Source organism: Scatophagus argus, chromosome 4 (assembly GCF_020382885.2).
Source record: "Scatophagus argus isolate fScaArg1 chromosome 4, fScaArg1.pri, whole genome shotgun sequence".
In the NCBI taxonomy this organism is placed as follows: domain Eukaryota; kingdom Metazoa; phylum Chordata; class Actinopteri; family Scatophagidae; genus Scatophagus; species Scatophagus argus.
Window position 1 is genome coordinate 7,854,385 of NC_058496.1, and position 26,632 is coordinate 7,881,016.

Genomic DNA, 26,632 nt, shown 5'->3' on the forward strand with positions numbered 1-26,632 from the left:
CCTGACGTACTGATACTTGCGCCACCCAATGGAAGCGCCGCCATGTGTCTTTAAGGGGCGTGTGTGGCAGGAGGTGGAGTCGTGATCCACCTCGCAGTGAGCAGCCAGCGCTCAGCTGATAGGAGGGCTGCAGCTCGCGGACGGAAGGCAGGATTCATGGCATCAACCATGGCAGGTGCGAGCGAGAGAAAAACACGAGAAACAGATAAGATAAATTGTTGTTGCACTAGAAAGGCATTTCGAAAATGTTTGTGCTGTTTTAAGAATGTGTAGAATAAGTGAAGTTGTGATAAATTGTGAAAATGCTGTGTGTGTTGGGACTGTGTTTTAGAGGCAGAGACCCGTCAGAGGCTGCTGCGCACCGTCAAGAAGGAGGTGGGTGTTTTCGGCTCAGCCCTCATCGAGTCGGGGGGGAAAAAATCCAACATGTTGGTGTGAATGAGGCTGTGCAGTTTATAGTGAACACTGGGTGGCTTGTGATTCCTGCAAAACACCGGCTTACGTTACTGTGTTTGAAGTGAACCTTCTTCATTTTTCCTCATGGTGACACTCAGATGATAAATGGATGGCTTGGATGCTCGCCTGAACCAGAAACTCTTTAAAAAGATTAGAAAACAAGGCTGATATTACGCATCACATTACGTGTCATTACAGTATAAATATGTATATGTAGATATATATTTATGTGTTTTTCCCTTTAAAATCCACATTTCTTTTTCCCCGTTTGAGTGTTCGTGCTGCAGCTCAGTCGCTGAATTATTCGGGTGGAGAAGCAGCATGAAGGAAACAGATTGTCTGTAGTCAGTGTTTGTGGTGTTTATGGCAGAGCAAACCATCAGCCTTCTGCCGAGCCATTTGGTGGTTTCACTCACACACCAAGTCTCTCTCTTTCTCTCTCTCTCTCTTTCTCTTCCATCTATCTTTTGAGGGAACCAGTTTGAGTTTTACACCTCGGGAGTGTGAAGACGTCTTTGGAAACTTTCCCTTTCAGACAGACCTTCAGAGGACTGTTTGAGTGTACAGGCTTAGGTTAGACATTTAGCTGTGATGGTTAAAGTCAGCGAGGGTCCTCACAAGCCACAAATGTGTGTGTGTGTGTGTGGTGTATATAATGAATTAAATGGTGTTGACTGGAAACAAATATGGGAGCAGCTCTGCTGGTTTGTTCAGCTGGTTTTCAACCCTTCCTGTCGCTCTTCATCACTCGAGGTTATTGCTGTAACACAGAAGTTCAGCAGAGATCAAATGAAACGTCTCCACCCCTCAGGCCGTCTGACATTCAAATCTCGAACGAGGTGTCTTCTGAGGGGTCCCAAACAGGGGGGAAAGGACGTGGACATAATGTTATTGACTGTTTGGTGATGCCACATAAATCCTGTCACCATTTCGTGTGATGCTGAGAAGCTCAGGTCACTGTGAGCATCCTTCTGGAGGGAGGAGAAGGTGGATTTGTTAAAATGTCTGTTTAAGATGCTGCTCTGTACTGTGAAAGTTAAGTGACCATTTTTTGGATCTGCTTTTCATGGCTCAGTATTAAGCTGCGATATTTTAAGGGGCTGCTCTGAGCTCTGGTGAGCCTGCCCTGCAGCGTTTTTCTGATACGAATGTGTTGAAATCCAGCACATTTGGATTGTATGGTGTGAAAAATTTACAGACAGGCAGCCTGTCCAGGAGCTTTTACTCTCAGTAAACTGCAGCATTAAACCGCAGCATTGGGTTGCACCAGTTATTTGTAAATCCACAGCGAGATCTGAAGCACAATCCAATCAAAAGCTTTTAAACAGGACAGCAGGGAAGTCACTCGCAAGATGACTTCCTTAGTTAAAGGATTTTAGGAGACTAACTATGAATCTTTTTTGCTTGTATCTTATTTACTTATATGTACTGTCTGATCAAGCTAACTTGTCAACAGTGTTTGGTCATTTTAAGTTAATGCTTTTGGCCATAACCATTTGTAATATGATGTAATGTTACCTTGTGCTACTTTGATGAAATGCAGTTTCATAGAAGTTTACATCGTTATTCAACAGCGCTCGTTAAAGTGTCAGGTCAGACATGTCATTAGCTTTGCATTAGCTTTGTTGGTGGGTTCAGTTGAGAGGCTGCTCACTGCAGAGCCTTCAGGGTCTCTGGCCAAGTCCAGCTCCACTTCCTGGTCCAGCCCTACCCCCAACCATAACCATTAGGTTCACAGAGGTGGAGCCGGACCACCGATTTGACTTCCCAGTGAGCACTACTTGAAGCAGTTAGACCTGATTTTCCTGATATCATGAACCGTCGACTCGTTTCCATCTTCTAACTAGATGGAGTAGACGGATTCAAAGGTCTGGACCCAAGCAAACAGCTGGCAGTTGCTGTGTGTAAATATTTATAATCGTAATTTGTATGGAACAGCTAGTTTGAGTGGTGAAACCTTTTCCGTCTAAACTTACACCTTTATCATAACTGTGTAAAGTTTGAACTTAGGAACAACTGAAGTAACAGGAAGGAGACTAATGCTGAAAATCTCCCCAGAAACTCGAATGGTAATGATAGATTCAAGCATATTCAAGCATTCATGGCAGTGTTATTAAATATTTATAGTTTGATCAGTTTTGTTTCAAACAAACATCTGCTGTGTTGGATGTAGATGGTGGACCAAGCTGATTATATTTTTAATGAAAGCTGAATATGAGCTTGACAAGACGGATCACCAGACTGACGTTTGTGTCCTGCGTACTTTGTGCTCTGAGGTTTTTTTGTTTCCTGGTGTTTGTTCAGGGAAGGTTTTCTCAAAATCACCAACACCTCACTTTACATTTACACTTAACATATACACAATAAAACCCTATAGGCTTTCCAACACAATCTAAACCCTTCTGCTTTTGTTGTTTTTGGTCACTAAAACCTAACCTGAAGCAGAAGGACATTAGCAGCAGTTTTAATGGAGCAGAGACGGTTACGCGTTTCCTTTTCCTGGCCTTTTTTTCACCTCCTCCTGTTAACGAGGATGGATTTACCTCAACGGGTTCATCTCAGATTGCATCCTAAATTAAGACTTTATTTCTGCTGAACAAACAAAGATAAAAATCACTTCCTGGATCTTGTGAAAGGGGGCATGTAGAGACTTTAGTCTGATTTCCTCACAGTCTTGTTTGCTCTCTTATCAGTGGAGACCAGACCCTTCTCATGATTAAACCAGCCTCCTGTGTCGCTGAGATCCGTTCACCGTGGCTCTTTCACCGTTTGCCACAAATGCGGTCTGATGGAGTCTGTGGACGCACCATTAATACTGTGTGATAGCTCACTTTATTCACTCGTAGCACTTCATGAAAATCAGCATTAGTCTGGATGAATTAACATAGAATTTAGAATCTATTTGCCGGCGTCTCCACCTCTGTATCTGTTCCACTTAAAGGACAGAGAGGTGATGTTGTTGTTTGCATTCCCATTAGTTTATGCTTATTATACTCTGTGTGGGTTATACCATATGGTGTCTCTATGTTGTGTGTTCTCACGCTCTCCTTGTCCAGCTGGTTATGCGCCACCAGTCTGTTCAGATGTACCTGGATGTGGGCCATTATCCAGAGAGCGCAGGATGTCTGTGGCAGCAGAATTACCTTCTGGCACAAAATTGGTTTGAATGAGATCTCTTTATTTGCCTTCGCTTTGATACAGAAGCTCTCTCTCAGTCTGTCTGCCTCTGCGTCGCTGTTCAGCGGACGTCTGAAGTTTGCTCCACCCTCCGTCTTTTCGTGTGTTGCACGTGCAAACAAACACAAATACACACCTGTGTTTGCTAAAGGGGAGAGTGAGAGGTGGAGAGAGGGGGAGAGAGAGAGACGATTGGAGAGCAGGCCTCACAGATCTGCACCATTTACTTTACTGTTCTGCTTCTTTTATTTATTTTTTTTTTGTTTTTTTAAGGCTGAGCGCTTACTCAGGATCTGGTTTCAGGGAGCAGGAGTGTAAGATAATCCCACCTATCTTATTCTCTGTTTTCTGCTCGGTTGAGAATTTCTGATTCCTGCTAGCATGTTAATATAAAACATGAATACTGGTTTATTTCATACCGCAGGAACAAGCTGCAGGAAAATCATTCAGCACTATTGTTGTCATGGATGCTGATAGGAATGATTACACTGAGACCATTATACAGTGTTTGACCTTTTGGGGCGAATGCTTTCACGATCAGGTTTGGGTATGGATGAGATGGGACATAGGAGTGCCTGGCTGAAGCAGAAGTGTGATATACGCCACAGTCTGTATTCACACTGGACTACGAGGTGCTGTTGGTGTGACAGTTAGGGAAATTAGTTAGTTAACTGGACAAAGTCGAGTGTTAACTCTTGATCTTGGGAGCTGACAAAACAGTCTCACCACAAATGCGAGCATCCTCCTCAAAGTGCTTAGGAAAAATGCACATTTCAACATCCACCCCTCAGCGACGTCTTCTGAGGAGGATCGTGTGACGTGAGGTTGCCTCTTTCGGGTTGTGGTTGCATTGATTTTGTCATGCTCACCGCCTTTTAGTGGCTAATCTGTCCGCGCGTTCGTTCCTATTAAACTATTATTAAGACAGTAAAGCCTTAAATGCATATTTTCTATACATAACTTGAAATCAGAAGTGTAGCTCTCGATTCCTGGATTAATATGCATAAGCCCTAATGATTTTTTTTTCTTTTCCCCATTGTGTGCTGCACTCATTCATCAGTGGCCACGAAGATGATGAATAATGAAGGGCTGGATGTTAATGGATGGGGGCTTTCTCTCTGGCTCTTATTTCTTGGCTCTGCTGTTGCAGAAGTTAATTGGAATACTCTGAAGATCTTTTATCACTCTGGCTGATGCCTTCAAGCTACAGCAGTTTCATCAGGATTCGCTGCTCTCACAGAGACGTTTAGCGACTCTTGTCACGTCACGCACATTGTTTTACCAGTGAATTCTACAGAAAATATATTGGTGGTGGTGCTTTTTAAGATATTGCTACTCTAAGAGGTATTTTTATGTAGATTTCTGCTTAATTGATACCAAGTTAACACACTTGGACTGTAGGTGGCTGGATAACATGTGAGATGACGACAGCTCAGTACGCAGATATTATTAGTTACTGTAGTCGGGGAGCTGCAGTCATTTTTGTTTATTTCAGAGTTGAATGAATGTTGTTGACGCATCTTCTTAGGCGGAAGTGATGCACCGTGCGACACGTGCCGTCGCCATAGAAACCTGCAGGTTGTCTGTGCTTAGACGCTCACCATATTAAATTCCTGCGAGGCCTGATCCTTAGCTCAGATAAGAGAGATGAGACAACACGAGGAGGACTCTGCTGTCCTCAAGTTGGCAAATCAATCAGCTTTCTGTATATTCTCACTCAGAAAACTCTGTCCTCTGTGTGTGTGTGTGTGTGTGTGTGTGTGTGTGTGTACGTCCAGGCTTTTATGTAAGTGTGATCGTGAGTGGCTGTACATCACATCAGACTGGCACTGTCTCTGTTGTGTTGGCAGCATGAATCACTTCTGTTGATGCTGAAGATAACAACAGACAAATTTGCCTGATGACTGCTGGTCTAATTAGCGAATCTTTCTTTACATTAATGTCGTCGGTTGGGGCAGGGCTCCTTGCACTAAGCATGTGAAAACCTTCTTAGGGTCTTCACTAGTGAGAGATTAGCCTCAGTTTTAAGTGTTCATCTTGCGAGGGTGCAGTCAGATTCAGAGGGTGCAGATTTTTCTTTCACAGAAAAACGAGTTGTTTTGAGTCTCGCGGCTGAATCTCAAATCCTGGTCGTCATGCTCTGTTTTATTGTTCTCCCTTTATTCTCACGTTAGACTAACTGAACTGATTTTATGTGACTTTACACTCTCGGAGAGACTTGGTCCTTTTAACTGCTGCTACATTTATTTGTCAGTTAAGATCGAGGACTTTGCTTACCAAACACATATGAAAGATGGTGCAGTATCCCGTTATGACCACACAACAGCATCTACAGTAACAAAGGGACTAACATAGCTCCATGTTGCCCAGCTACAGCATTTAACTACAGCACAGCAATTCATCATTAATAATAATCTAATTCTAATAAAATGCTCTGATGGTGGCCATTCTTTGCTCTTATTAGCTCTTGTACAATTAAAGTACATTAAACAGCTAATACTTAACTCCTTCGGTAAACTTATGGTTAAAGAAAGGAGGCTTTTTATTACATTTGGCTGTTACTCCTACAACAGAACAGGTACAGGTATTACTATCCCTCTGTGTACAGCAAGTACACTCGATATTAAAACATTATTGCTCCGTGAAATTGCACGGTAGTGGAAAATCTAACCTGAAGACCAAACTTTATCTCCCGGAAAACTTTTATGATGGAGCCGTAAATATCAAACTATGATAACTGATACTGTTAGACAGCTGGCTGCTTTGTGACCACCAAACTGCCTCACAGAGAAAAGATTTGCTCACACGGCCGAGCAATTGAATCAGCGTGTGCAAAGAAGGTTCACATACATACAGCAATGGGGACCTCGACCACTGGAACGAATGGCTGTGTGTGTGTGTGTGTGTGTGTGTGTGTGTGTGTGTGTATGTGTGAGAGAGAGTTTGTATAGAAGGCAAACTAGCAGTGTAATATGGTTGCTGTGGATGGACTCATTTCAACAGGAAATTACAGCTATCTACGTGTCTGCATCCGGAGGTTGATATTCCCCATGCAGATTGCAGAGCAGTGCCCACATGGGCCTACGTCTCCATAGCCACCGGAGGGATAGATTAATCAGTCGTCTCAACTGTTGGTCTGTACCTGTTGTCAGGTCAGTGGGGATAAGAGCAAATCACTGAGCGTCACCTTGTGAGCACATATCTGACCTTCTCCATCTTTCGTTTTTTTTTTTTTTTAAAAGAAGTTTGACTTGCATGAATGGGATGTCATCATCTCTGACGCAACAGAATCAGTTGTTTCCGCTGAGAATTATAAGCTGTTCAGAAACGGGGGGGGGGGGGGGGGGGTCAGGTCTGTGATGGATGAAACGTGCGTCCCCTCTCTTTATTCCCCTGATCCCACCCCACCCCCGAATGTACCACTTCCAGTTCCCAGTAGAGGTCCTCGGGATGAGAGCTGGTGACTCATCTGCCAACTTAACATGCACTCTTCCCACTCAGTCTTTTTTTTTCCTTCCTCTTAACTTTTCAAACCCCCAGTGCGCCCCCGAGCCCTGCGCTCTCTTCCAATCAGTTAACCCTCTTGCGCTGGTTTTATAAATTCTCGTAATTATTCTCTGAAATGTTTATATCACTCGGTCAAACTCCCTCTGACGAGCCCCTCACAGACTGTGTGTGTGTGTGTGTGTGTGTGTGTGTGTCAGTCGTGGCATGTTAATTAATGAATGAGTCATCCAGCATCTGCCATGTCATTGACAGGTGAAGCAGATTATGGAGGAAGCCGTCACCAGGAAATTTGTTCACGAGGACAGCAGCCATATCGTGTCTTTTTGTGGTGAGTAACCAAACACAAATAAATCAGACAGCTCTGATTACTGCTTCATTTGTTGTCTGTCACAGTGAAATTTTATCTTTAGCTTTAGTTTTAGTCGCCGTTGTGCGGCCTTTACGTCATTCTGTCTTTGACGTGAAATATTGTTATTATTGTTATTTTTAGCCTTTGGCTCTGTTAACTTCAATTTCTGTATTTAACTTTATAGTAATTAGTTTCTGTCAATTCATTTTCATCATATTGTCACTGACCTGTTTAGACCACAAACACATTTAGCTAAGATCTAACAAGTCATTTATTGGTCACAGGAAAGATTAAAGAAAGACGAAACAAAGTAAGAGGAAGTTAAGCATAACAAAAATGTAATGACAGCCTTTAAGTTCTGTTTAAGCCACTTGGTTGCCTTTCCCAAAATCACCTCATGCATTCATCTTAAGAATAGAACATTACACACAGTTCATCAAATTTCGAGATTTTACTTAATGCTGCAGTCGTCCGAGTAGACGGCGATGAAGCTCTCTTGTTCTTCGCAGGAAAGCAAACACTTACTGTAGCAGACCCGAATGAGGTTAGACAAAACGGACAGCAAGGCTGCATCGAGCCAAACTGAGATCTACCCTCCTTCAGTAACTGTCAGCTAATGAGCTCTCTAAATCAAATCAAATCACGTTTCTTGTCGCACAAGCACAATCATAGTCAGTTCAAAGAGTACCGAGAACACCGACAGGAGAACTGAACAGACGGTAACAGGATACAGTAACGTCGGAAACCGTAAACACAGCTGCTTAGAGCTGCTCATAGAACAAGAATTTATTCACAATTACCAACACGTCATTTGTGTACAGAATATTTAAGCAACACTAGGTTGTTCAAAAGTCTTTCTGCAAGTGGCAACACAGGTCCATCAACACACAGGTATTCCCTTTATAAAACCTCTTATAAAGGGAAGGAAGTTGAGTCTGTTGCCACTACATTAAACCCAGGCAGGCTGTTCAGTGACGCAGATGCACATCGTCAACATACCTTTTGTACAAGTGTATGATTAGAGTTACATATAAATAAAGGAAACCTTTAAAATTCGATATTTCACCAAATGTTATTGTTCTTGCCTCCAAACGGCGCCAATGGAGTGCAGTGTGAACGCTGTGAGAAACGCACTGCCCACATGCAGGCGCTCACACCAGTCAGATGTCTGGCTGAGTCCAGAGCTGTAATCAGTGACTGGATATATTTGGAGATTTAAGTGTGAACAAAATGACTCTGAGCTTGCAGAAAATGTGGTATTTTTACTAGCTGGAAGCCAAGTGTGCGGACATACACATTTCTCATATTCTCATTTCTCATATGACGGGACTCTCAGAAAGCCATCTAAATGTAGGAAAGTAGAATAATGCTATAAACAAGTGAGAAGTGATGAAGCTTCCCCTGTCACAGACTTTTATTGCCATGTAGAAGAATAGCGGCAATAAATGAGTTGTCTTGATGGGAGTGCGACACTGTTACGTAACAACGACTGAGAATGGATTTCATACACATATGAGCTCAGCAAATAAAAAAGTGAAGCTAAAGATTGTGAAGAGGAATGTCAAAGTGAGTCCAACATGTCTTCGAGATTATGAAATTAATTATCAGTTTTGTGTGCTTGAACTCAGTGTCCAAATTTAGCTAATTTATATTTTGTTGTGTGAAAGGAATTTGCAGCACAGCTTGAAGACACCAGCATGAGCAAATGATGCCCGACATCCCCCACCCAGTGATCAACTTTCTTTTTCTCTTAGAAGCTTATGAAAATAATTAGTTAGCAGAATGCACAGTGTTTTATCACAGTGTGAAAAGTCTTTTTTTGCGGGTATTGTGTGAGTTTCCAATACTTTTATGTCTGAGTATCAACAGCTTTCTTATCTGTTGGATCATCTAATAGCCCGTTTGAATGGCTGCTGGTCAGTCTGAGGTGTGGCTTTGTTCTAACACCACCATACCTTCCAGTGGACAGGTAGCAGCTCACGACGAGCCTCTCTGCTTTGTCAGCCAGCTTCATCCTCCTCCTCCTCCTCCTCCTTCTGACTCCTCCTGTGATCCTCATAGTGGCTCTTGTTACTACACGTCCTCTTTCCGCCTTTGGTCTCTTTGGAGATGAGAGTGAGTGGAGGATGGGAGAGGAGCTCGGCCAGCTCACCGGGGAGCAATTAGTCTCCACCATCGCAGCTACTTTTATGAGCTACCCAAGCAGGCTCTGAAAGGTAGACGCTCTGTGGAGAGGATCTGTGTAAGCTGGAGTTAGGATACAGTGAAAAGGTAGCTCGAAAAAGCTCACAACAACCACAATTTTGGTGACAGATTAGAAGCTCTGTTTATTTCCTTAGTTTAATTGATAATTCATAGTTTACCCAGTTTGAAAGTTAATGTTCTGTTTTCCTGTCTGATGATGTGAGTTAAAGTCCTCTCTTGACATACATAGTTTCATGCACTAGACTAATGGTGGTAATATGTTCAACCAAAATTGGATAAACAAAATAGTGCCGTCACTTGTTCGTGATATCAAATGTATCACAAATTTAATACCAAGTAAATACCTTTTGTGTCTTTCTTGTTACGTGAACACATACTTTAGGTTTGACTTCAAGGTGCCATATTTCTCCCATATCGCTGTTTTATGTTTTTTTTCCAAAAGAACCAAAACTCTTTTATTCTGCTTGAATGTAGTGTAGTGTAAGTGTTTCCTCTAACCAAACATGCATAACATGTTCTCATGTTGGACATGATAACAATGAAAACAAAACAAAACATTACATAATATAAAATGAGATTACAGAACATGAATAAACTCATTGGCCAAACAGTTATTTCATATTTACTGTATGATCCATAGATAATTTGGGCAGTCAGTTGAGTAATCATTCTGACTGTGAGATGTCAGATAATAATAATCAACTCAACAGGCACTAGAGCCTAAAATGATGTCTTAAACTGTTTGTTTGGTCTTAACTACAGTTAGATCTCCATCAAAGCCGTTCGCTGTACAAATAAATCAAACAAAGCTTCAAATGCTCTTGTATCCAAAATAATTAGTAAAAGTGTGTTTTTATCACAGCAAATAAATAACACAAATGATAAACTGGTCTAAAATGTCATCAGAAGGGGTTCTTGGGATCCATTTACTGGCCAATCATGTCAGCACTGTCCACATCAAGAGGTTTTGTTGGTGCCGTCGGCTGCTCTCAGTGAAGTGTTGGTCAGCTGTGTGTCACTGTCCAAGAGTCTCTTAATGCACTCAGTTGCCACAGATACAGGATGATTAGAGGCAATTTACTGTGTTAGCTTTTTTTTCTTTTTTTACCAGGAGGAACTGATCCTGCTGACACAATGCTCATTTTCTTCATGACACGTTTAACTGCTGTTTGTGATTATCGGTGTAGGAAAATGCGTCAGATAAAACTAAATAATTCGATGTTCTCGTATGTGAAAAAGACAGCATCTGCCTTTGTCTTTAAATCCTTAATATTTTTATGTACAGGTGCTCTACAGTGATAAACAAATTGCCCCAATATGGGATCAACAGGGATCAGCAGTTTTTTTAGTTCAAGTTTGTTGCTCCAGAAACATTGGCACACTGGGGATTTTCTCTGTAGCTTGGTGAATCGACAGCTCTCAAAAAGCATAAAGCCTTGGGAGTTACTTTCTTTGAACTTTTGCCGCCTGAGACTAGTCTGCAGAAATGATGAGAGTGTAACGAGGATGAACTATATTTGGAGACCTTTTTAACGTTATGCTTTGTTCTGACATTTAGCTTCTTGTTCTTATCTCAAAACAGCTCACACTGGGGGGGATAAAAGCAAAAGCAGGACGAGAGGAAGAGGAAACAAAGAGTCAGAGAAGCAGATGAGGAAATATTTTAATTTAAAATAAAAAAACAAGTGACAGTTGATGACACTTTTGTCGATGAGGTAGAAGTAAAACCCTGTTAACCGTGATCTCAGTCGCAGCAGTGACAGACTTGCAGAGGATGGAGGCAGGAGAGAAGCTGTGTTTGAACGAGTGAGGATGATGGAAAGAGGGATGCTGATGAGTCGCCGCCCGCCCCTCCCTGCGCTCGTCTCTCTGAGAGCTCGATCGCTCCATTGACAGGGGTTGCCATGGTAACCCCAGCCTTCCCCCTGACCCCATGTGAACAGAGCCACAGGATTAGTCCTGAAAGAGAACTCAAATGTCAACACAGCTCCAGGCGCTGCCACGTAGGCCAGAGAGAGGAGAGGGGTGTCTGTTTTTCTGCACAGCTGAATGATTGTGCAAGTGTGTCATCATGTCATTGACTGGTGCGTCCGCTACGTCTCAGTGTAGCTTATGATCACGTGAAGGCATTCGTCATTTAAAATGGAAATTGCAGAGCAAACAGTGAAAACAAAACCCTTCTTTGTTTTATTATATAGCTGAAAAAGAAGTCAACATATGTACTGTATTTCCTCAAAAAGTGACCAGTGCCTTTATTTACCTGGACTGCAGAAAGTACCAGGACTTTATATGAAGCAGGCTTGTATTAAAGGAAGGCCTTTATTTCCGTTTAAGTGATATGTAATTGATCAGATTTTAGTACAAAGCCTTGTTTTTAATCTGCTCCAATTTCCGCTGTCAAAGTTGCTCAGCACTTCCTGTATCTGTTTCAAATGAAAAGCCTTCTAGCATTTCAGCTGACTGTTTTTTTAACGGGGCTTTTATTGTGAAACATGTGCAGGCAAACAGCGACAAAGTGAAGTGGACCAGAATGAATTACTCAAACGTCTCGCCTTCATCACTCACTGAGGAGCAGATCTCCAAGATTACTCTGAAGTGATTTTTTTTTTTAAGTAATTTTTCTTGATTCACAGATAGTTTGTCCCTAGTTGTCTAAATCCAATCCCAAAGCCCTGTCTGTAGCTCAGAGATACTCTTAACTCATCTTGGGTCAATGTCTGAGTTTTGGGTCAAAGTCTGTATCTTCCCAGCTTTCTCTCCTGAATTTTCCATTTATTATTATGTAATAATGATCAGAGTGGGTGGAAGATCTATGAAGTGCTTTGGTGTCTTTCAGCTTATTGTTTTGGTTTTACCTCTGCAAGTTAAATTAAACTTTCACTGATCGCCAGTGGGGAAATTTGGTTTCAGCAGTTGTTGGATACTAAAATGAATCTAAAACTAGAGGTTAATTTATCTGGGGACTTGACTTGAAATGGAGCTCGTATTTTCTGCATATTTTTTGTGCTGCAAAATTTGGCTGCTGTTTTTCTCTTTATGCCTTCTTGATTCATTCTAATTTGTCATTGTGATGGTTTTTCGTTTCCCTAATTGTTATGCTGTTCTGGCACACAGTATTTGTAAATTGCACTTTGGTAAAGAGTACAATTTATTTTTTCCAACCACGTCTGTTGTCCACACAGCCGCAGTGGAGGCATGCGTTCTGCACGGGCTCAAACGGCGGGCGGCGGGCTTTCTGCGCAGCAACAAGGTGGCGGCACTCTTCATGAAGGTGGGGAAGAGCTTCGCCCCGGCTGAGGAGCTGTGTAGGAAGGCCCAGGAGCTCGAGCAGATCATTGAGACAAAGTGAGAGACACATACGTCACAGCTCATTCTCACAAATCACAGCAGACTTCAAAGCTTACATCAAAGCCTCGTGCAAGCGAAAGCACTGGAAACAAATGGCTGTCTGCTTACTTGAAGGGCTATTTTTTTTAATATGAAAAGCTTCTAAATAATTCATGTTTATAAGCTTTTATGAGTCATGAATCACTGATACTGAAGCTTCATGCAGATGCAATTTTACCTAATGGAATTTTAAAACATCCTATACTTTTTTTGTTTAAACTAAAACTTGCGACTCTCCTCATCTGCAGAAGAAGTCAAAGCTTGCAAAGTCAAGACAGTCTTCGCAAGATGCCCCGACTGCCCAGCCTCACCCCACAGGGAGTTAAGAACCTGTGGATCCGGACGGCTCTGTTTGAAAAGGTGCTGGACAAGATTGTTCTCTACCTGGTGGAGAACAGCAGGTAGGCTCAGAAGGGCTGATGAGTGTCTGTTCGACTGTTTGTGTAACGAGAAGTCCGTGTCCCCCCCTAAACTGTCCCTTCACGTTTGTCGTCCAGTAAATATTACGAGAAGGAAGCTGTTCTGATGGACCCCGTGGACGGACCTATCCTCGCCTCTTTGTTAGGTAATTATACTGTGTTTGACATTGTTAGCATCGATGTCTACAAAGCCTGTCACACAATTGTTTGTTTGCTAGTCTTTGCTTTTTGCGTGTGATTTACTGGATAATCGTGCACCTTCAAGTTCCTTAAGAGTATTAAGGAAAACATTGTGGAAGGGAAAAAATAGCCACCACCTGCAAGCAACCTGTAACAAACAGACAGAACTTACATTAAGGGCTTTAGAAACTATTATGCCACATCTCTTAAGAAAATCTCCCTCTAATACAAAATATTCTCCTACTCCTCCAAATTTTGAGCGTGCTTGATTACTGACTGACAAGATCTGCTCCATATTGCCTGCCCTGTGCAACTCTTCACCTTCATTGTCACAGTGGGACCTTGTGCCTTGGAGTACACAAAGATGAAGACAGCCGACCACTTCTGGACGGACCCGTCTGCTGACGAGCTGGTGCAAAGACATCGCATCCATGGTGGCCACTGCAGGCAGGATTCTCCCACTAAAAGGCCTGCACTGTGTGTAAGTATAAAGGCTGGCACAACAATAGCTTGGAGTGCTTAATTAGTTATATCCCATATGTATATAGCATATACTGTATATATTGTGGTATATTAGCAGGCAGGCAGAGTTTTCGTGCTGCATCTGTTACATTCCCCTCTGAGGTGCTGTCTGTCTGATTAAAGAGGATCTGCAAAGATTACGGCGTGAAGTGAAGAACATCATGTCCCAAGAGAAAGAACACAGTGTACCTGAGACCTGTTCAGTCTTCAGCTCATCAGTGAAGCAGGTCCACTCGGCCATTCCCATAACACCACAGCTTGTGGTGTTATAAGCAAAATGGCCTGGTCCTTGGCTTCAGGAACAAGGGAGGATGCATTGGTGCACATGAATGAATGTTGTACTCTTCATCTGATGAAGAGATTTGTATTTATGGAAGACGAATACACCGTGGCTGTGTCATTGGCTGGTTTCACTGTGTCATTGGCTGTGTCATTGGCTGGTTTCACATTTTGTTGTCTGATTTGTCGTATTTTGTGTCGTGCAGATCCAGAAGCGGCACTCCAGCAGCAGCATGGACGAACGCCCCTCCCCCTCCTTATCAGCTCGTGAATACGTGGAGTCCCTGCATCAAAACAGCAGGGTGACGCTACTGTTTGGCAAGAACAATGTGCTCGTACAACCGGTAACTGTCTGATTCCTCTTGATCACCCACAGACATGAAGCTACAATCTTCCCTAGAAGTAATATGTCAGTTTAAGTTCATCGAATGAAAGCATCCGTGCTCATGGCTGTTTCAGAGAGATGACATGGAGGCTGTCCCAGGTTACCTCTCTCTGCACCAGAATGCTGATATCATGACCCTGAAGTGGACACCCAATCAGCTCATGAACGGCTCTGTTGGAGACTTGGACTACGAACGCAGGTGCGAAACTATCCATCCACAAATGGATTGTGATTATAGTGATTGTTGCTGTCTAAAAGGCTGCGCGTGGGGATAATATCAGTAATCCCTCTCATATTCAGAATATCTGATGTGTGATGTGCTTCCTTGAGGACGTGTAAACATTATTTCTTCAGTTCTTCTTTCTGCTGTTTGGGTAACACTCGGCTGTTACTGAATAATGCAGCGTGTTTGTGTGTGGCTCAGTATGCAGCTGGTCTGATGAGGCTTATTCTCAGCACACCAGCAGCCCATGCGTGGTGTATTGACTGAGACGCTGTCTCAAACCAGCAAACCGTGTTATGTTCCTCTGCCTGCGCATGGCTTCTCCTACCAAAAGAAATTGATTATCACATTAGGTAACCCTGTGCCTGTCCGTCTGTGTGCACACTCTGCCTGCTTTATTATCTATGAAATGAATGTTCCTTGAGACTTTGACTCACAGAGATAACATGCAATCATTTCCTTTGGATTTGTTTCTTTGTTTTTTACGGTTAGTTGGTCCACCCAGAGCGCTCAGACTAATCTAGTATTTTATTTTTGCTGATTATGAATTTGATTTTATGTTGTTTTTTATGTTTTTCAGTGTTTACTGGGACTATGCCATGACAATCCCTCTGGAGGAAATAGTTTACCTTCACTGTCATCAACAAGGTGGGTCCACACAATCCTTAAGCTTGATACCACAACTGCCTTTTTCTGTTTATGTCTACAGTTAAACACAGCTGTCAGATAAAATATCGTCACAAATGATTAAACAAAGATAGGATTTCCCTTATCTCTCCTGTAGTTGACAGTGGGGGGACAGTGGTGCTGGTCAGTCAGGATGGTATCCAGAGGCCTCCACTTCGTTTCCCCAAAGGAGGCCACTTGCTCCAGTTCCTCTCCTGCCTGGAAAATGGTCTGCTTCCCCATGGCCAGCTGGACCCTCCTCTTTGGTCCCAGCGGGGAAAGGTCAGTTCAGAAGGCCTTTCTCAGGCGTCGCTCGCTGTCTTCACGTGTCTTTACAAATTGCACATATTAGGCATTCTTTTGCAAAGAGAAAAACTATATCAGCCCCGTGCGATCAATAAATCAATAAAGACATTTGGATTTGGAAATAGATGCACTGCTTGGTTGTATTCATCGGTTGCCGTGATACCGATGAATGCTCGGCTTAATGTTCTTTGTGCACCACCACACAAGAACTGCATACTTTTTTGAAAGGATGTTTTCGTCAGGCTGTGAATAGCACTGTATCTGCAGCTAAACTGGATAATGAAAACCACCCACACATGTTCAACCCCTATTAATAAGCTTAAGCATAGAGACACACTCATCATTTTTAATTCATATGCATGGCTCAGCTGAGCTCTAATTGTTGTGAATGTTTTGTGGTTGGCATTTGTTTAATAACAGTTATATTCTCATGGCAGGGAAAGGTGTTTCCCAAGCTGCGGAAGAGGGTTCCTCAGGGATCTGGATCCACAGACTCGGTCTCGGATAAGGAGGAAGACGAGGCCACAGACTATGTCTTCCGCATCCTCTTTCCAAACAGCCAGTCAGAGTTTGGTGAGATTCTCTCCAGAGAAGCAAATTAATATGAGCAGTGCCCACGGGCCTGCGCGCAGAGTTGCATTTTTATGGAAATGTTACTCATTGTTTGTTACAGTGACTGTAACCCATCCTCCCCATCTGACTTCCTCTCTCTCCCTTCAACTGAGCGGACAGTCCCCCTCCAAAGCAGGAATCCTGGTTGTGCCCAAGAGGTCCCTCAGCTGTCTCGAAGAATCCCCCTCACTCACAGGAAGCAGTTGTAACACTGTCACACCTCGGCTCATCTGTCCGCTTGCTTTTCTCTAATTTGCTGCATCTAATATCCTCCTGACCTGCCCTACGCCTCTGGCAAAGTTTATTGACGTGTCCCTTTATTAAAGCCCCTCCCACCCCCACCACCACCTTGTGCCCCACCTCTTTTAACACATTACTGCGCAGTAACCTTTTAACAGCTGATGGGATGATGACTGATCAAACATGGCTCCTGAACTGCGAAAGGCTGTGGCTCAATTCATCTTTCTCTCTATGATCATGTGATTGAATATGATGGCTTCATGCTTTCAAATTGAACATCAATCCCAGATTGCATAAATGTTTTTATTTATGTGCTTTATCTTTGCTCTGACAGGAATCAAGATCACAAATATTGTGCTCTGAAGTGCTTTCAGCAGATCACAATTGATCATCGTAATGCTGCTTATGTCAAATGTTTCCAGCTGGAGTTTAAATGATCAAAGCAACATTAAGTTCAAATGTAATTGTTTTCCAAAGCCTGAGCAGCATAATGCCTTCTAAATGACAAAGATGGCGTTTGTGCGTGTTGCAGTGACTCCTCCAGACTTGATGGATCAGGCGGTGACGATGTGGCAGCCCACTCTCAGGAAGTCCTCGTGTTCTTCTTGTTCTCAGGGGAGCTTCTCAGATGGGACGACACCCAAGGGTTGCAACCATGAGAGGTGAGGGATAAACACACTTCAAGCCAAGATTGAGTTGTGTTAGATTGTGACGGGGAGACACACACACACACACACACACACACACACACACACACACACACACACTCGCCTGACACCCCTTAGTGCCAGCCAGAAATCCTGGAAAGGAGCAAAGAAACACAAGAACCTGATAATTACAGAGAAGACAATTATGTGACATTTACCTCGCAGACGAGGGAAAGTGCTGGGGGAGGTGATAAGCAAGGCGGATAAAATGCTTGGAGGCTGTGAAAAAAGGAAAGTCGCCAAGCCAATTTGTTCTATGTGGCAGCATGATATGTTATCATTTGAATGATAAAGGTTAGCCCCAATACTGTAATTAACACTACCCTGGATACAGTGTCTCATACATTCAGGACAAAATGAATAACTTCTCACATAGTAAATGATTAGTTTAATGATTTCTTTTAAAGAAGGAGAGCAGAATAGTTCCATAATGATGCATTCAGTGTTTCCTCCACATAAATGAAAAGCTGTGTTGTATCTTCCTGCAGAGCTCCTCTGAAGCTGCTGTGCGACACCATGAAGTATCAGATCATCTCTCGGGCATTTTATGGCTGTACGTGATTGCTCATTGTGTACACTGACAAGCCTTAAATATCAGCATCCGTTCATGTTCACTTTGAAAATGTCAGGAACTCGTAGATAACATCCTCATTTTGATTATCATTAAATAATTTACTGTATTTTCAACCAGGGTTGGCCTACTGCCGTCACCTGTCCACTGTGCGTACACACCTCTCTGCTCTCGTCAATCACACCATAGTGGCGCCCGACGTGCCATGTGATGCCTACAAGGGGCTCACTGCAGACGTGTGGCAGACGTTCCTGCAGGACTGCACAGTAAGCTTCGCTGGTGTCACCGCACTGCAACACAGACTTCACATTGCTGCTGACAGTGTCCAGTGTACACACACACACACACACACACACACACACACACACACACGTACGTCCATTCCAGGCTCTCTGTTTCACTGTCACTCTCCTGTCTCATCCATATTCATCCTCTGCTAATCGCATGGCTCACACCATTAGTCTCACAACAGTGTGCATGAAGCATGACTAATGGACCTGTCAGCCTCAGAGGCCACGTCTACAGTTTGCGTGGACATTAGTTACGTTTTCCCGAAACTGGCTTGTTTTTGAAAATAATACTGCTGTAATATTTGATTAATACTGGGGTAGCTGCACAGACTGAATTATTGAGAAAAGAGTTCATTCTCAACTGTGGAAATGGCAGTTTGAGACGGAAAAGGTCCACTTACTCGCTTTTTCCAGCTTTCAGCAGCATCTCTTGATGGCTCAGTCACCATCACATAACCTTGGGCCTAAAAGGTTTTCATTTAAAAGGATTACTTTTTTTTAACTTTATGTTTTAGCCGAATACATTACATTACTTTATTTACATTTGAGCTACCTCATAAAACTCACAATTTAACATAGATGGTGGGACACAAAACAACACTCTAAATTCAGTAATAGATCGATGGATGAGTAACAGCTGTGGAAAGATGTTTTTGATCTGGACTTACATCTGAAGGTAATAAATAATAATGAGCACATGCAAACTGTGCAGTGACAACTGGGAGATGCAACAGTGCCTGTCGTCCTTCCCATCTGCCAACACCCCACATGCATTAATCATTGGCTGCATTGATGAATTAAAAGCTACTTTGATGTCTCTGGCTGCCTTGTTGTTAATTCTGTTGTTCTGAAGCAGTTCAATGTTTTAAACATGTAGTAAGCAAAGGTTTTTAAATGAAGGGGGATAATCCAATGATTGACCTCAAAGCAAGTACTGATTGGCTGATGGTATGTCTTGTGTCTTCAGGCGTATGAGGAGAAGGAGCTCCTTCGTCTGGTCTACTTTGGCGGTGTGGACCCCTCACTGCGTAAAGAGGTGTGGCCTTTCCTGTTGGGTCATTATCGGTTTGGGATGTCAGAAGCCGAGAGGAAGGAGGTTTGTTGTTTCCACGAGGATGGCTTTGTAACCCCCAAGGGATTTTCCACCTGAAACGCTGACCCCTGATCCCTCCCCCACACACCCACAGGTGGATGAACAGGTTCGAGTGTGCTACCAGCAGACCATGCGCGAGTGGCTCGGCTGTGAGGAGATTGTCCGCCGGCGCGAGAAGGAGCAGCATGCCGCAGCATTAGCAAAGTGCTCCTCTGGAGCGAGCATGGACAGTTCCAGTCAGAAAATCACCCACCACGACTCGACCATCAGCAACGAGGTGAAACAGTGATACACACTTAGGTTCAGAGTTAAACACTGTGCATTCAGCTGTTTCATGTTGGTGTGTTGTGTCCTCGATCAGTGCAGAAAAGTTAGACTAAATGTGGCCAGTTGTACAATTTAAGGTCTGGTTACTAGTTAGAGGTAGTCCTTCTGTTTGACCTCTCTGTTTTGTAAAAACAGCCTGAAAGAAGCACTTTAAAGACATGGACATTTACTTGGCTCAGACAGTTCAAAGAAAAGCTTTTGGTTGCATTATGGGAAAAAGTGAAATGCTAAATCATTGGAGAATAATATCTTTAAAAAGTAGTTGTATGTAATAATATCTTTGCCTCAATGTCTTCATTATGCAGTCCCAGTCCTCCCAGAGCTCAGACAGGCAGAGTCTGGCTCGTCTGCAGAGCGACTCCAGCAGCAGCACACAGGTAACAAGGACTCAGCATATTACAGCCTGCACAGGTCTAAACTACACAACACTTCTGCTGCTGTTTTTAACACCCTAACATGCTGATAATGATCTTTAATGACACATTTCTCAAAACACTCTCCGTCCTGCTAGTTCTTCACATCCTCCCATCCCTTCCCCTGGAGTAGTCTGCTTCCCTTTGGCTTGTTCTTTCAGGTGTTTGAGTCCGTAGAGGAGGCAGACCAGATCGAGACGGAGCCCAAGAACGAAGAGGCCAAGCAGGTGCCAAAGATGCCCAACGGAGCTCTTCAGAACGGGACAAGCTCTCCTGACTCTGGACATCCCTCCTCCCGCAACTTCTCTGTCACCTCCGGCCTGTCAGACGGCTCACTCAGCACAGAGGACAGCGCCGCACCTGATACAAGATCTGCAGCTGTCCCTCAGGTGCCACAGAGTCCCGTCAAAACTGCAGGAGTTGTGAAAGACTGTGAAAGTGTGACAGACGACAGCCAGGTGAAAGGTAAAGTGAAGAACAAAGAGGAGGAGGAGGAGGAGGAGGAGAAAGCACTTGACGTAACCAAGGCTGCAAAAAATACCAAGACTGAGGTGACAGGAGAAAATATGATTCATCCACTTGAAGAGGTGATGGTGAAGGAACCCAAAACGTCTGAGGGGTGTGGAGCAGTGCAAATGGAGGAAAAGGATGAATCGAAGACAGATAAACCACAAGAGGTTTCGTTGGCAGAAGGAAAAGAAGGCATATCCTTAGATCCCATGGCTCCTGAAGTTGAAAAGAACCTCATTTTCTCCACAGACGCCAGGGTCTCGAGAGCAAGAGAAGCCTACTTTACCTCGCAGAGAGACGAGGCTCAGGCCCAGACTGAATCTGATGAGTCTCCCTCAGCCATAGAGATGGAGGAGATCCCGAAAGCCAAAGTTTCCATGGTGCCTTGGAGCAGGAAGGGACATTGTGAAGCATCGTCTCTCTCTGATGACTCTGTCCCTCATGTGGAGCTCAGGCAGGAGGAGGAGCAGGGAAAGCCCAGTCCAGAAGGCACCGAGTCCATCCTGTCTGAGGAGCCGGAGATGGAGAGCCTTTACCCTAACTTTGAAGGTTCTGAAAGCACCAAGAGTGAAGCGACCTCTCAAGAGACTTCTGGGAGCACCTTCTCTGTATGCACACTCATGTTTTAGTTCAAATGAATGTATCCTCAGACAGTTTAACCGTTTCATGAGCTTGTTTTATTTGTTCATTTACTCATTTGTTGCTTTGACTGTTACAGCAAGAGCTTTTGGACCTGTATACATTAAATCTGCACCGCATTGAAAAGGACGTCCAGCGCTGTGACAGAAACTATTGGTACTTCACTCCTGCCAATCTGGAGAAACTACGCAACGTCATGTGCAGGTAACACGCAGACAGCAACAGGGATGAAATAAAGAGTGTGAACATGCTCATCTTTACCCCTGCTAACAACTACAAGAAATGTCTTAGCAAGGTTGAGGGTATCAATATGAAACTGATGTTACATTGTGTGGCAATATGATCAATAAGAATGTATCATAGTATTTTTTTCATTGTATAATAATGTCCACAACCCTTGTCTCCAAACCACTACATCATTGTCTTTCACCGCTTATCCTGTTTTTGGACCAACCGAGACTGGTGATATTTAGGGGTCAAATTCTATTGCGGTCAAGAAATAAAAACCAACAATGAACATCACGAAGAATAGCGGAGCTGTAGTTTATTTTGAGAGCACCAAGTGCGACAGTCGACTGCTGAAAATAGTTCCTAACAAATGCAACAAATACAGAGGTTTGACATTTGCTATAACCCACAGCTCCTGGCTGTTTTTGGAAATTAGGTAGCCTGTTTTTGAAATATTGAAGTATATATGGGTGATGTGTTTCCTCAGTAGGAACAAAGGGGTTTAGAGGGCACAGACGAGGTTGGGAAGTCAGAAATGAAAGAACGAAGAAAGAAGGGACTTTGTTTTTGGTAGTTTCACAGAATTTGTTGACAGACAGTAAAATATAATTTAAATCTGGGCTTATTCTGCAAGAATAAATCAGTTATATTCTTTAATGGCACCTTCACACAAACACAGCTGAAGAGCCATCCACAACAAGAAAAATAAGTAGCTGTCCACCCCTACCTATGACAAAAAGAAACCTTAGAGAAGCCTGATCATGTCAATGTGGATCATACTAACAGCTTTCTGCACTTAAAAAGTAATTCCCACGATACACGGTGAATATCATTTTGAAAAACTTAGTGGAAAGTGGAAATTTCTCTAAGTCCTTGGTTGCATATTTTCAGTTATATCTGGAGGCACCTTGACATCGGTTACGTACAGGGCATGTGTGATCTGCTGGCTCCGCTTCTAGTCATTCTGGATGACGGTGAGTCAACAATGAATCACTTCTTACTTTCCCTCTTCTCTGGCATTTTGATATATATTTTTACAGCTATTGATGGAATACTCTGCCCACTCGAATTCTCACTCTGCCTTCTTCTCTCTGTCTCCTCCTTTCAGAGGCCGTGGCCTTCAGCTGTTTCACCGAACTCATGAAAAGGATGAATCAAAACTTTCCACATGGAGGAGCTATGGACACTCACTTTGCCAACATGCGCTCTCTAATCCAGGTGTTGCAGCAGCAGTAGTAAAGTCTTTATACATACTGTAGCAATCAGGAATCACTAAATCCATTCTTTACCCACAAACGCCTCACTTTTTTTAATTTTGTTGCACTTCTCATCCACATCCAGTCTCATTATTTCTCTCTGTGAATCTGCTCTGATCCTTTCTCTGTATAGATCCTGGATTCTGAGCTATTTGAGCTAATGCACCAGAATGGAGACTACACCCACTTCTACTTCTGCTATCGCTGGTTTCTCCTAGACTTCAAGAGGGGTAAAGTGACAGCATGATGCGATAGAGTCTGTGCCAATTAGAGAAGTAGGAGAGTTCCTCCTCTTTGAGCCCTGTTTGTGGATAAAATGCCAAACCGCTTGGCAGCTTTTTAACAAGATGTAGTTAGTTATTAAAGGCTTGGAAAGGGTTTACAAGTCAGTTATATTTTTGGAAAACAGTCTCTGGGTGTTGCTTATGAACAAATTGGCATGAACTGCCACTGTGCAGATGGGTTTGATAGTTAATTAAGCGTTATACTGAAGATTAAACCATGGATTATCTTGTTTTCTGTAAACCTTCTCACCTGGATATGTGAGTAGATCCTCTCTCCCACCCCAGCAAGCACCTGCTTCCACTCTTATCTCTCTCCTCCGATAACACCCACTTCTTAGAAACTTGCTTCCCATCCGAGCCGTCAAACACTGACGTGGTTTGACTCCCATTCTTTTGTGTGCTTTGTCTTCCAGAGCTCGTGTATGATGATGTTTTTGCAGTCTGGGAAACCATCTGGGCAGCCAAGTGTGTCTCATCTAGTCACTTTGTCCTCTTCATTGCCCTGGCACTGGTGGAGATCTACAGGGACATCATCCTGGAGAACAACATGGACTTTACTGACATCATTAAGTTCTTCAATGGTAAAATATGCAGCTTCACAGCCGACATTGTTCACGTACACATCTCTCGACTCTGCTGGAGGGGATCTCAGCTGATATTTAAAGATCAATTAACTTGTGATGGGAAGCACTATCCGCCTGCATTGGCAGGTCTGAGTAAATAACCCAAGTGGTGCCATCAGGATTATCTCAGTAACAAATTCATAACCGAAATGCAAACGTGTAGCAGGGAATTTGAAATGTTGTGAGCAGTTTTCAGACATGAGGGAGTCTAACTAAGATATGCTATCAAGCTACATTATGGCGCCCCCTGCTGCACCAGTTTTGTGCTTCCATGAGCCCCCAACTGGAGATTTACACCATTACACCGTTACTGTAAGTCAGCTTACGACAATGCATGTACATCTTAGAAACTTAGAATGTGGGATTCTAAACTACTGGTCTGCTGCTTTGATTTGAATCCACTGGAACCTGATGCTTCGCTGTTGTGCTTGTGTTTCTGAATGTCAAAATACAACCTATGACAAATTGAGTTAAAATGTAGCTGTTGGCTAATAAAATAGGAAATGTTTGTAAAGCATCAGCATGGGATTCAGCCATGGCCAAAAACCTTTCTCAGCCACAGGAAATAATTTAAACCAGTTACTTTTTTCATTCAAGTGTTACCTTTAATCAAAACGTTTGGTTAGAACATGATTTACTTTACTTAAATGAGCTTGAAGGGTTTCAATTTTTCTAAAGTTACAGGATTCATCAGTTCTGTTATCAGAATACTGAGGAAATGACATGTTCAGATGATCTCCAGATCTTTAAGCACATATGGAAGCTGATCTACAGTAGCTGATGTTATTTTTTGACATACTTGCTCTGGCAGGAAGAGCTGACCTAACATGTTTCTTTGTCTTTCAGAAATGGCTGAGCACCACAACATAAAGCAGATTTTGACCCAGGCCAGAGATCTGGTGTACAAGGTGCAGATGCTGATAGAGAACAAGTGATTGTGCTGTTTGTCCTCTTTTCCTTCCAAGTAAAGTGTCAGCGGCTGTAGCAGCACAAGAGTCAAATGCATATGAGGACACACACACACTCGCACACATAAGACACACACACGCTACACAAAGCCTTTACAATCACAGTTTGCTGCTATGAGCCTTCTCGACTGTACCCACGATGTTGTTTGTGTTGTCAGCAGGTGTGTGAGAATATTATGCTTCATATTTGTCAGTATGTTCAAGTGAAAACAAATGTATCTGAAAAACAATCTCTGTGATTTCTCAATATTCTTTGCCAGAAAACACTGTGTCGCAAGTGTGAATCTTATTCCGGGTGCACTTAATATTTTGAGATCAGGACGGTTTTAGTTGCACGGTTTAAACCAAAATGCAGAATTGAATTCAACCAGAGACTATATTTATGAGGGGAAAAAAAAGTTCATAATAATTATTTTAATAGTCAAAGTATATAAGATTACATTTCAAATATATCAGAAAGCTACCCCTTATTCTTATCCCTTGATGCAAGTCAGCAGATTTTTCGTTCTCTTGCAACACCTCAAAATCTGCTGATTCAGAACACTGCTTTGTCAGTCCAAAATGCAGCCCAAACTGAGTTATGTTTAACACACATTAAGAATAATTTAGCTTTTAGTACCATGTCAGTGGTTTAGTATCCAACAGTATTTTCTAATGTCCTTGAACTGCCTTGTCTGCCAAATATTATGTCTTTATTTGTTATGCGTGAAATGTACTGTAAGGAGAGAAAAATGTCCTTACCTTATGAGGATTATTTTATGTTAACAATTGTCAAATCACAAGCTTATATTGAAGTGACTTATGGATGTCTGGGCAGAGACTTACATAAAGCAACAAGCCTGATTTGATAGTCCTCTTTCATTATCCAGTGAACTACTGTATATTTTGTAAATTGTGGAGTTTATTCACCCTGATTTTTGTCTCGTATCGTCCGCCTGTTTGTTGCATCAAATGTTAATTTTCTGCTTGAGTATGGTTATGGATGGGGAGGACCGGATGAGGTCGTGACCAAAGGATGAGTTCCATGTTATTCAGATTTTTTAGTGTGAGAAGTGACTGAAATACAAAGATGAAAATGAAAGCTATGAAATTTTCTAAATGAACTGCAAATGACCTGATGTTATGAGTGAAACTGTTTCAGTGTTTTGTCATATTTGGGGCTTGTGAGGATATACGATATATATACTTTTAAGCCCTTAAATTAGTACTAATGTTGGTCTCAGTCACTGACATTTATGCTTGTCATTTATTACCCAAAACTCACTTGGTCTTCATGAATGTAGTAAGATGAATTGCTTTTAATATTGGTGTTTTTTTTTGTGGATGCTAGCTGCTGTCAGAAAGCCAATTTTAATTTATTGTAACATTTATTTTCCAAAGTATTTATTTATATATTTATCCATTCATTTTTCTCGTTCAGATGCTGCTTTGTTTGTAAAGCTAATATTTTTATTTTGTGGCCAGTTCTAAGTGTGTATTGTAAAACAATCAAATTCTATACTAAGAGTTCATATATATATATATATATATATATATATATATTAAATGGTATATGTTCTTATAATAAAAAATAAAAATGGAATCAATATTTTTCCAAAATACATTGTAATGTGCATTTTACTAAATTCATTCAAATTGAGATGAGAGTCAGACATTTATCACAAAGGTAGGAGGTAGATAAACATATAAAGAGGTGGTTTGCAAACGAAATCGTCCCCGAAGGATGAATCTACTCTTGAGTTTTATTCTAGCATTTGGCTCCGAGTAAAACACTGTGTCACCACAAACATTAAATGCACTGTCATGAAAT

General features: G+C 42.4%; 1 protein-coding gene across 5 annotated transcripts; it reads left to right on the forward strand.

Moving 5' to 3' along the window:
* Positions 1-25: 25 nt before the first annotated feature.
* On the forward strand, positions 26-26,408 carry sgsm1a (small G protein signaling modulator 1a). Of its 5 annotated transcripts, XM_046387363.1 has the most exons (27): positions 154-175; positions 332-375; positions 7,393-7,468; positions 11,277-11,331; positions 11,443-11,601; positions 12,877-13,039; positions 13,330-13,482; positions 13,579-13,646; positions 14,016-14,161; positions 14,688-14,825; positions 14,941-15,065; positions 15,670-15,737; positions 15,874-16,037; positions 16,499-16,634; positions 17,446-17,575; positions 18,109-18,173; positions 18,312-18,457; positions 19,449-19,577; positions 19,669-19,851; positions 20,207-20,278; positions 20,413-21,432; positions 21,543-21,667; positions 22,583-22,665; positions 22,800-22,909; positions 23,081-23,177; positions 23,645-23,812; positions 24,701-26,408. In XM_046387363.1, the coding sequence occupies exons 6-27, from the start codon at positions 12,960-12,962 to the stop codon at positions 24,787-24,789; spliced, it is 3,495 nt and encodes a 1,164-aa protein (XP_046243319.1). In that variant the 5' UTR covers positions 154-175; positions 332-375; positions 7,393-7,468; positions 11,277-11,331; positions 11,443-11,601; positions 12,877-12,959; the 3' UTR covers positions 24,790-26,408. The 5 variants fall into 5 exon arrangements, with proteins under 5 accessions (XP_046243315.1, XP_046243316.1, XP_046243319.1 ...); XM_046387362.1 differs by having other exon boundaries at positions 11,277-11,601; XM_046387359.1 differs by lacking the exons at positions 11,277-11,331; positions 11,443-11,601 and having other exon boundaries at positions 26-175.
* The last annotated feature ends 224 nt before the right edge of the window (positions 26,409-26,632 follow it).

Coding starts and splice junctions, on each gene's coding strand:
- sgsm1a (XM_046387359.1), top strand. Junction 16,635..17,445: donor AAACAGCCAGTCAGAGTTTG/GTGAGATTCTCT, acceptor TGCGTGTTGCAG/TGACTCCTCCAGACTTGATG. Junction 19,852..20,206: donor ACTCGACCATCAGCAACGAG/GTGAAACAGTGA, acceptor TTCATTATGCAG/TCCCAGTCCTCCCAGAGCTC.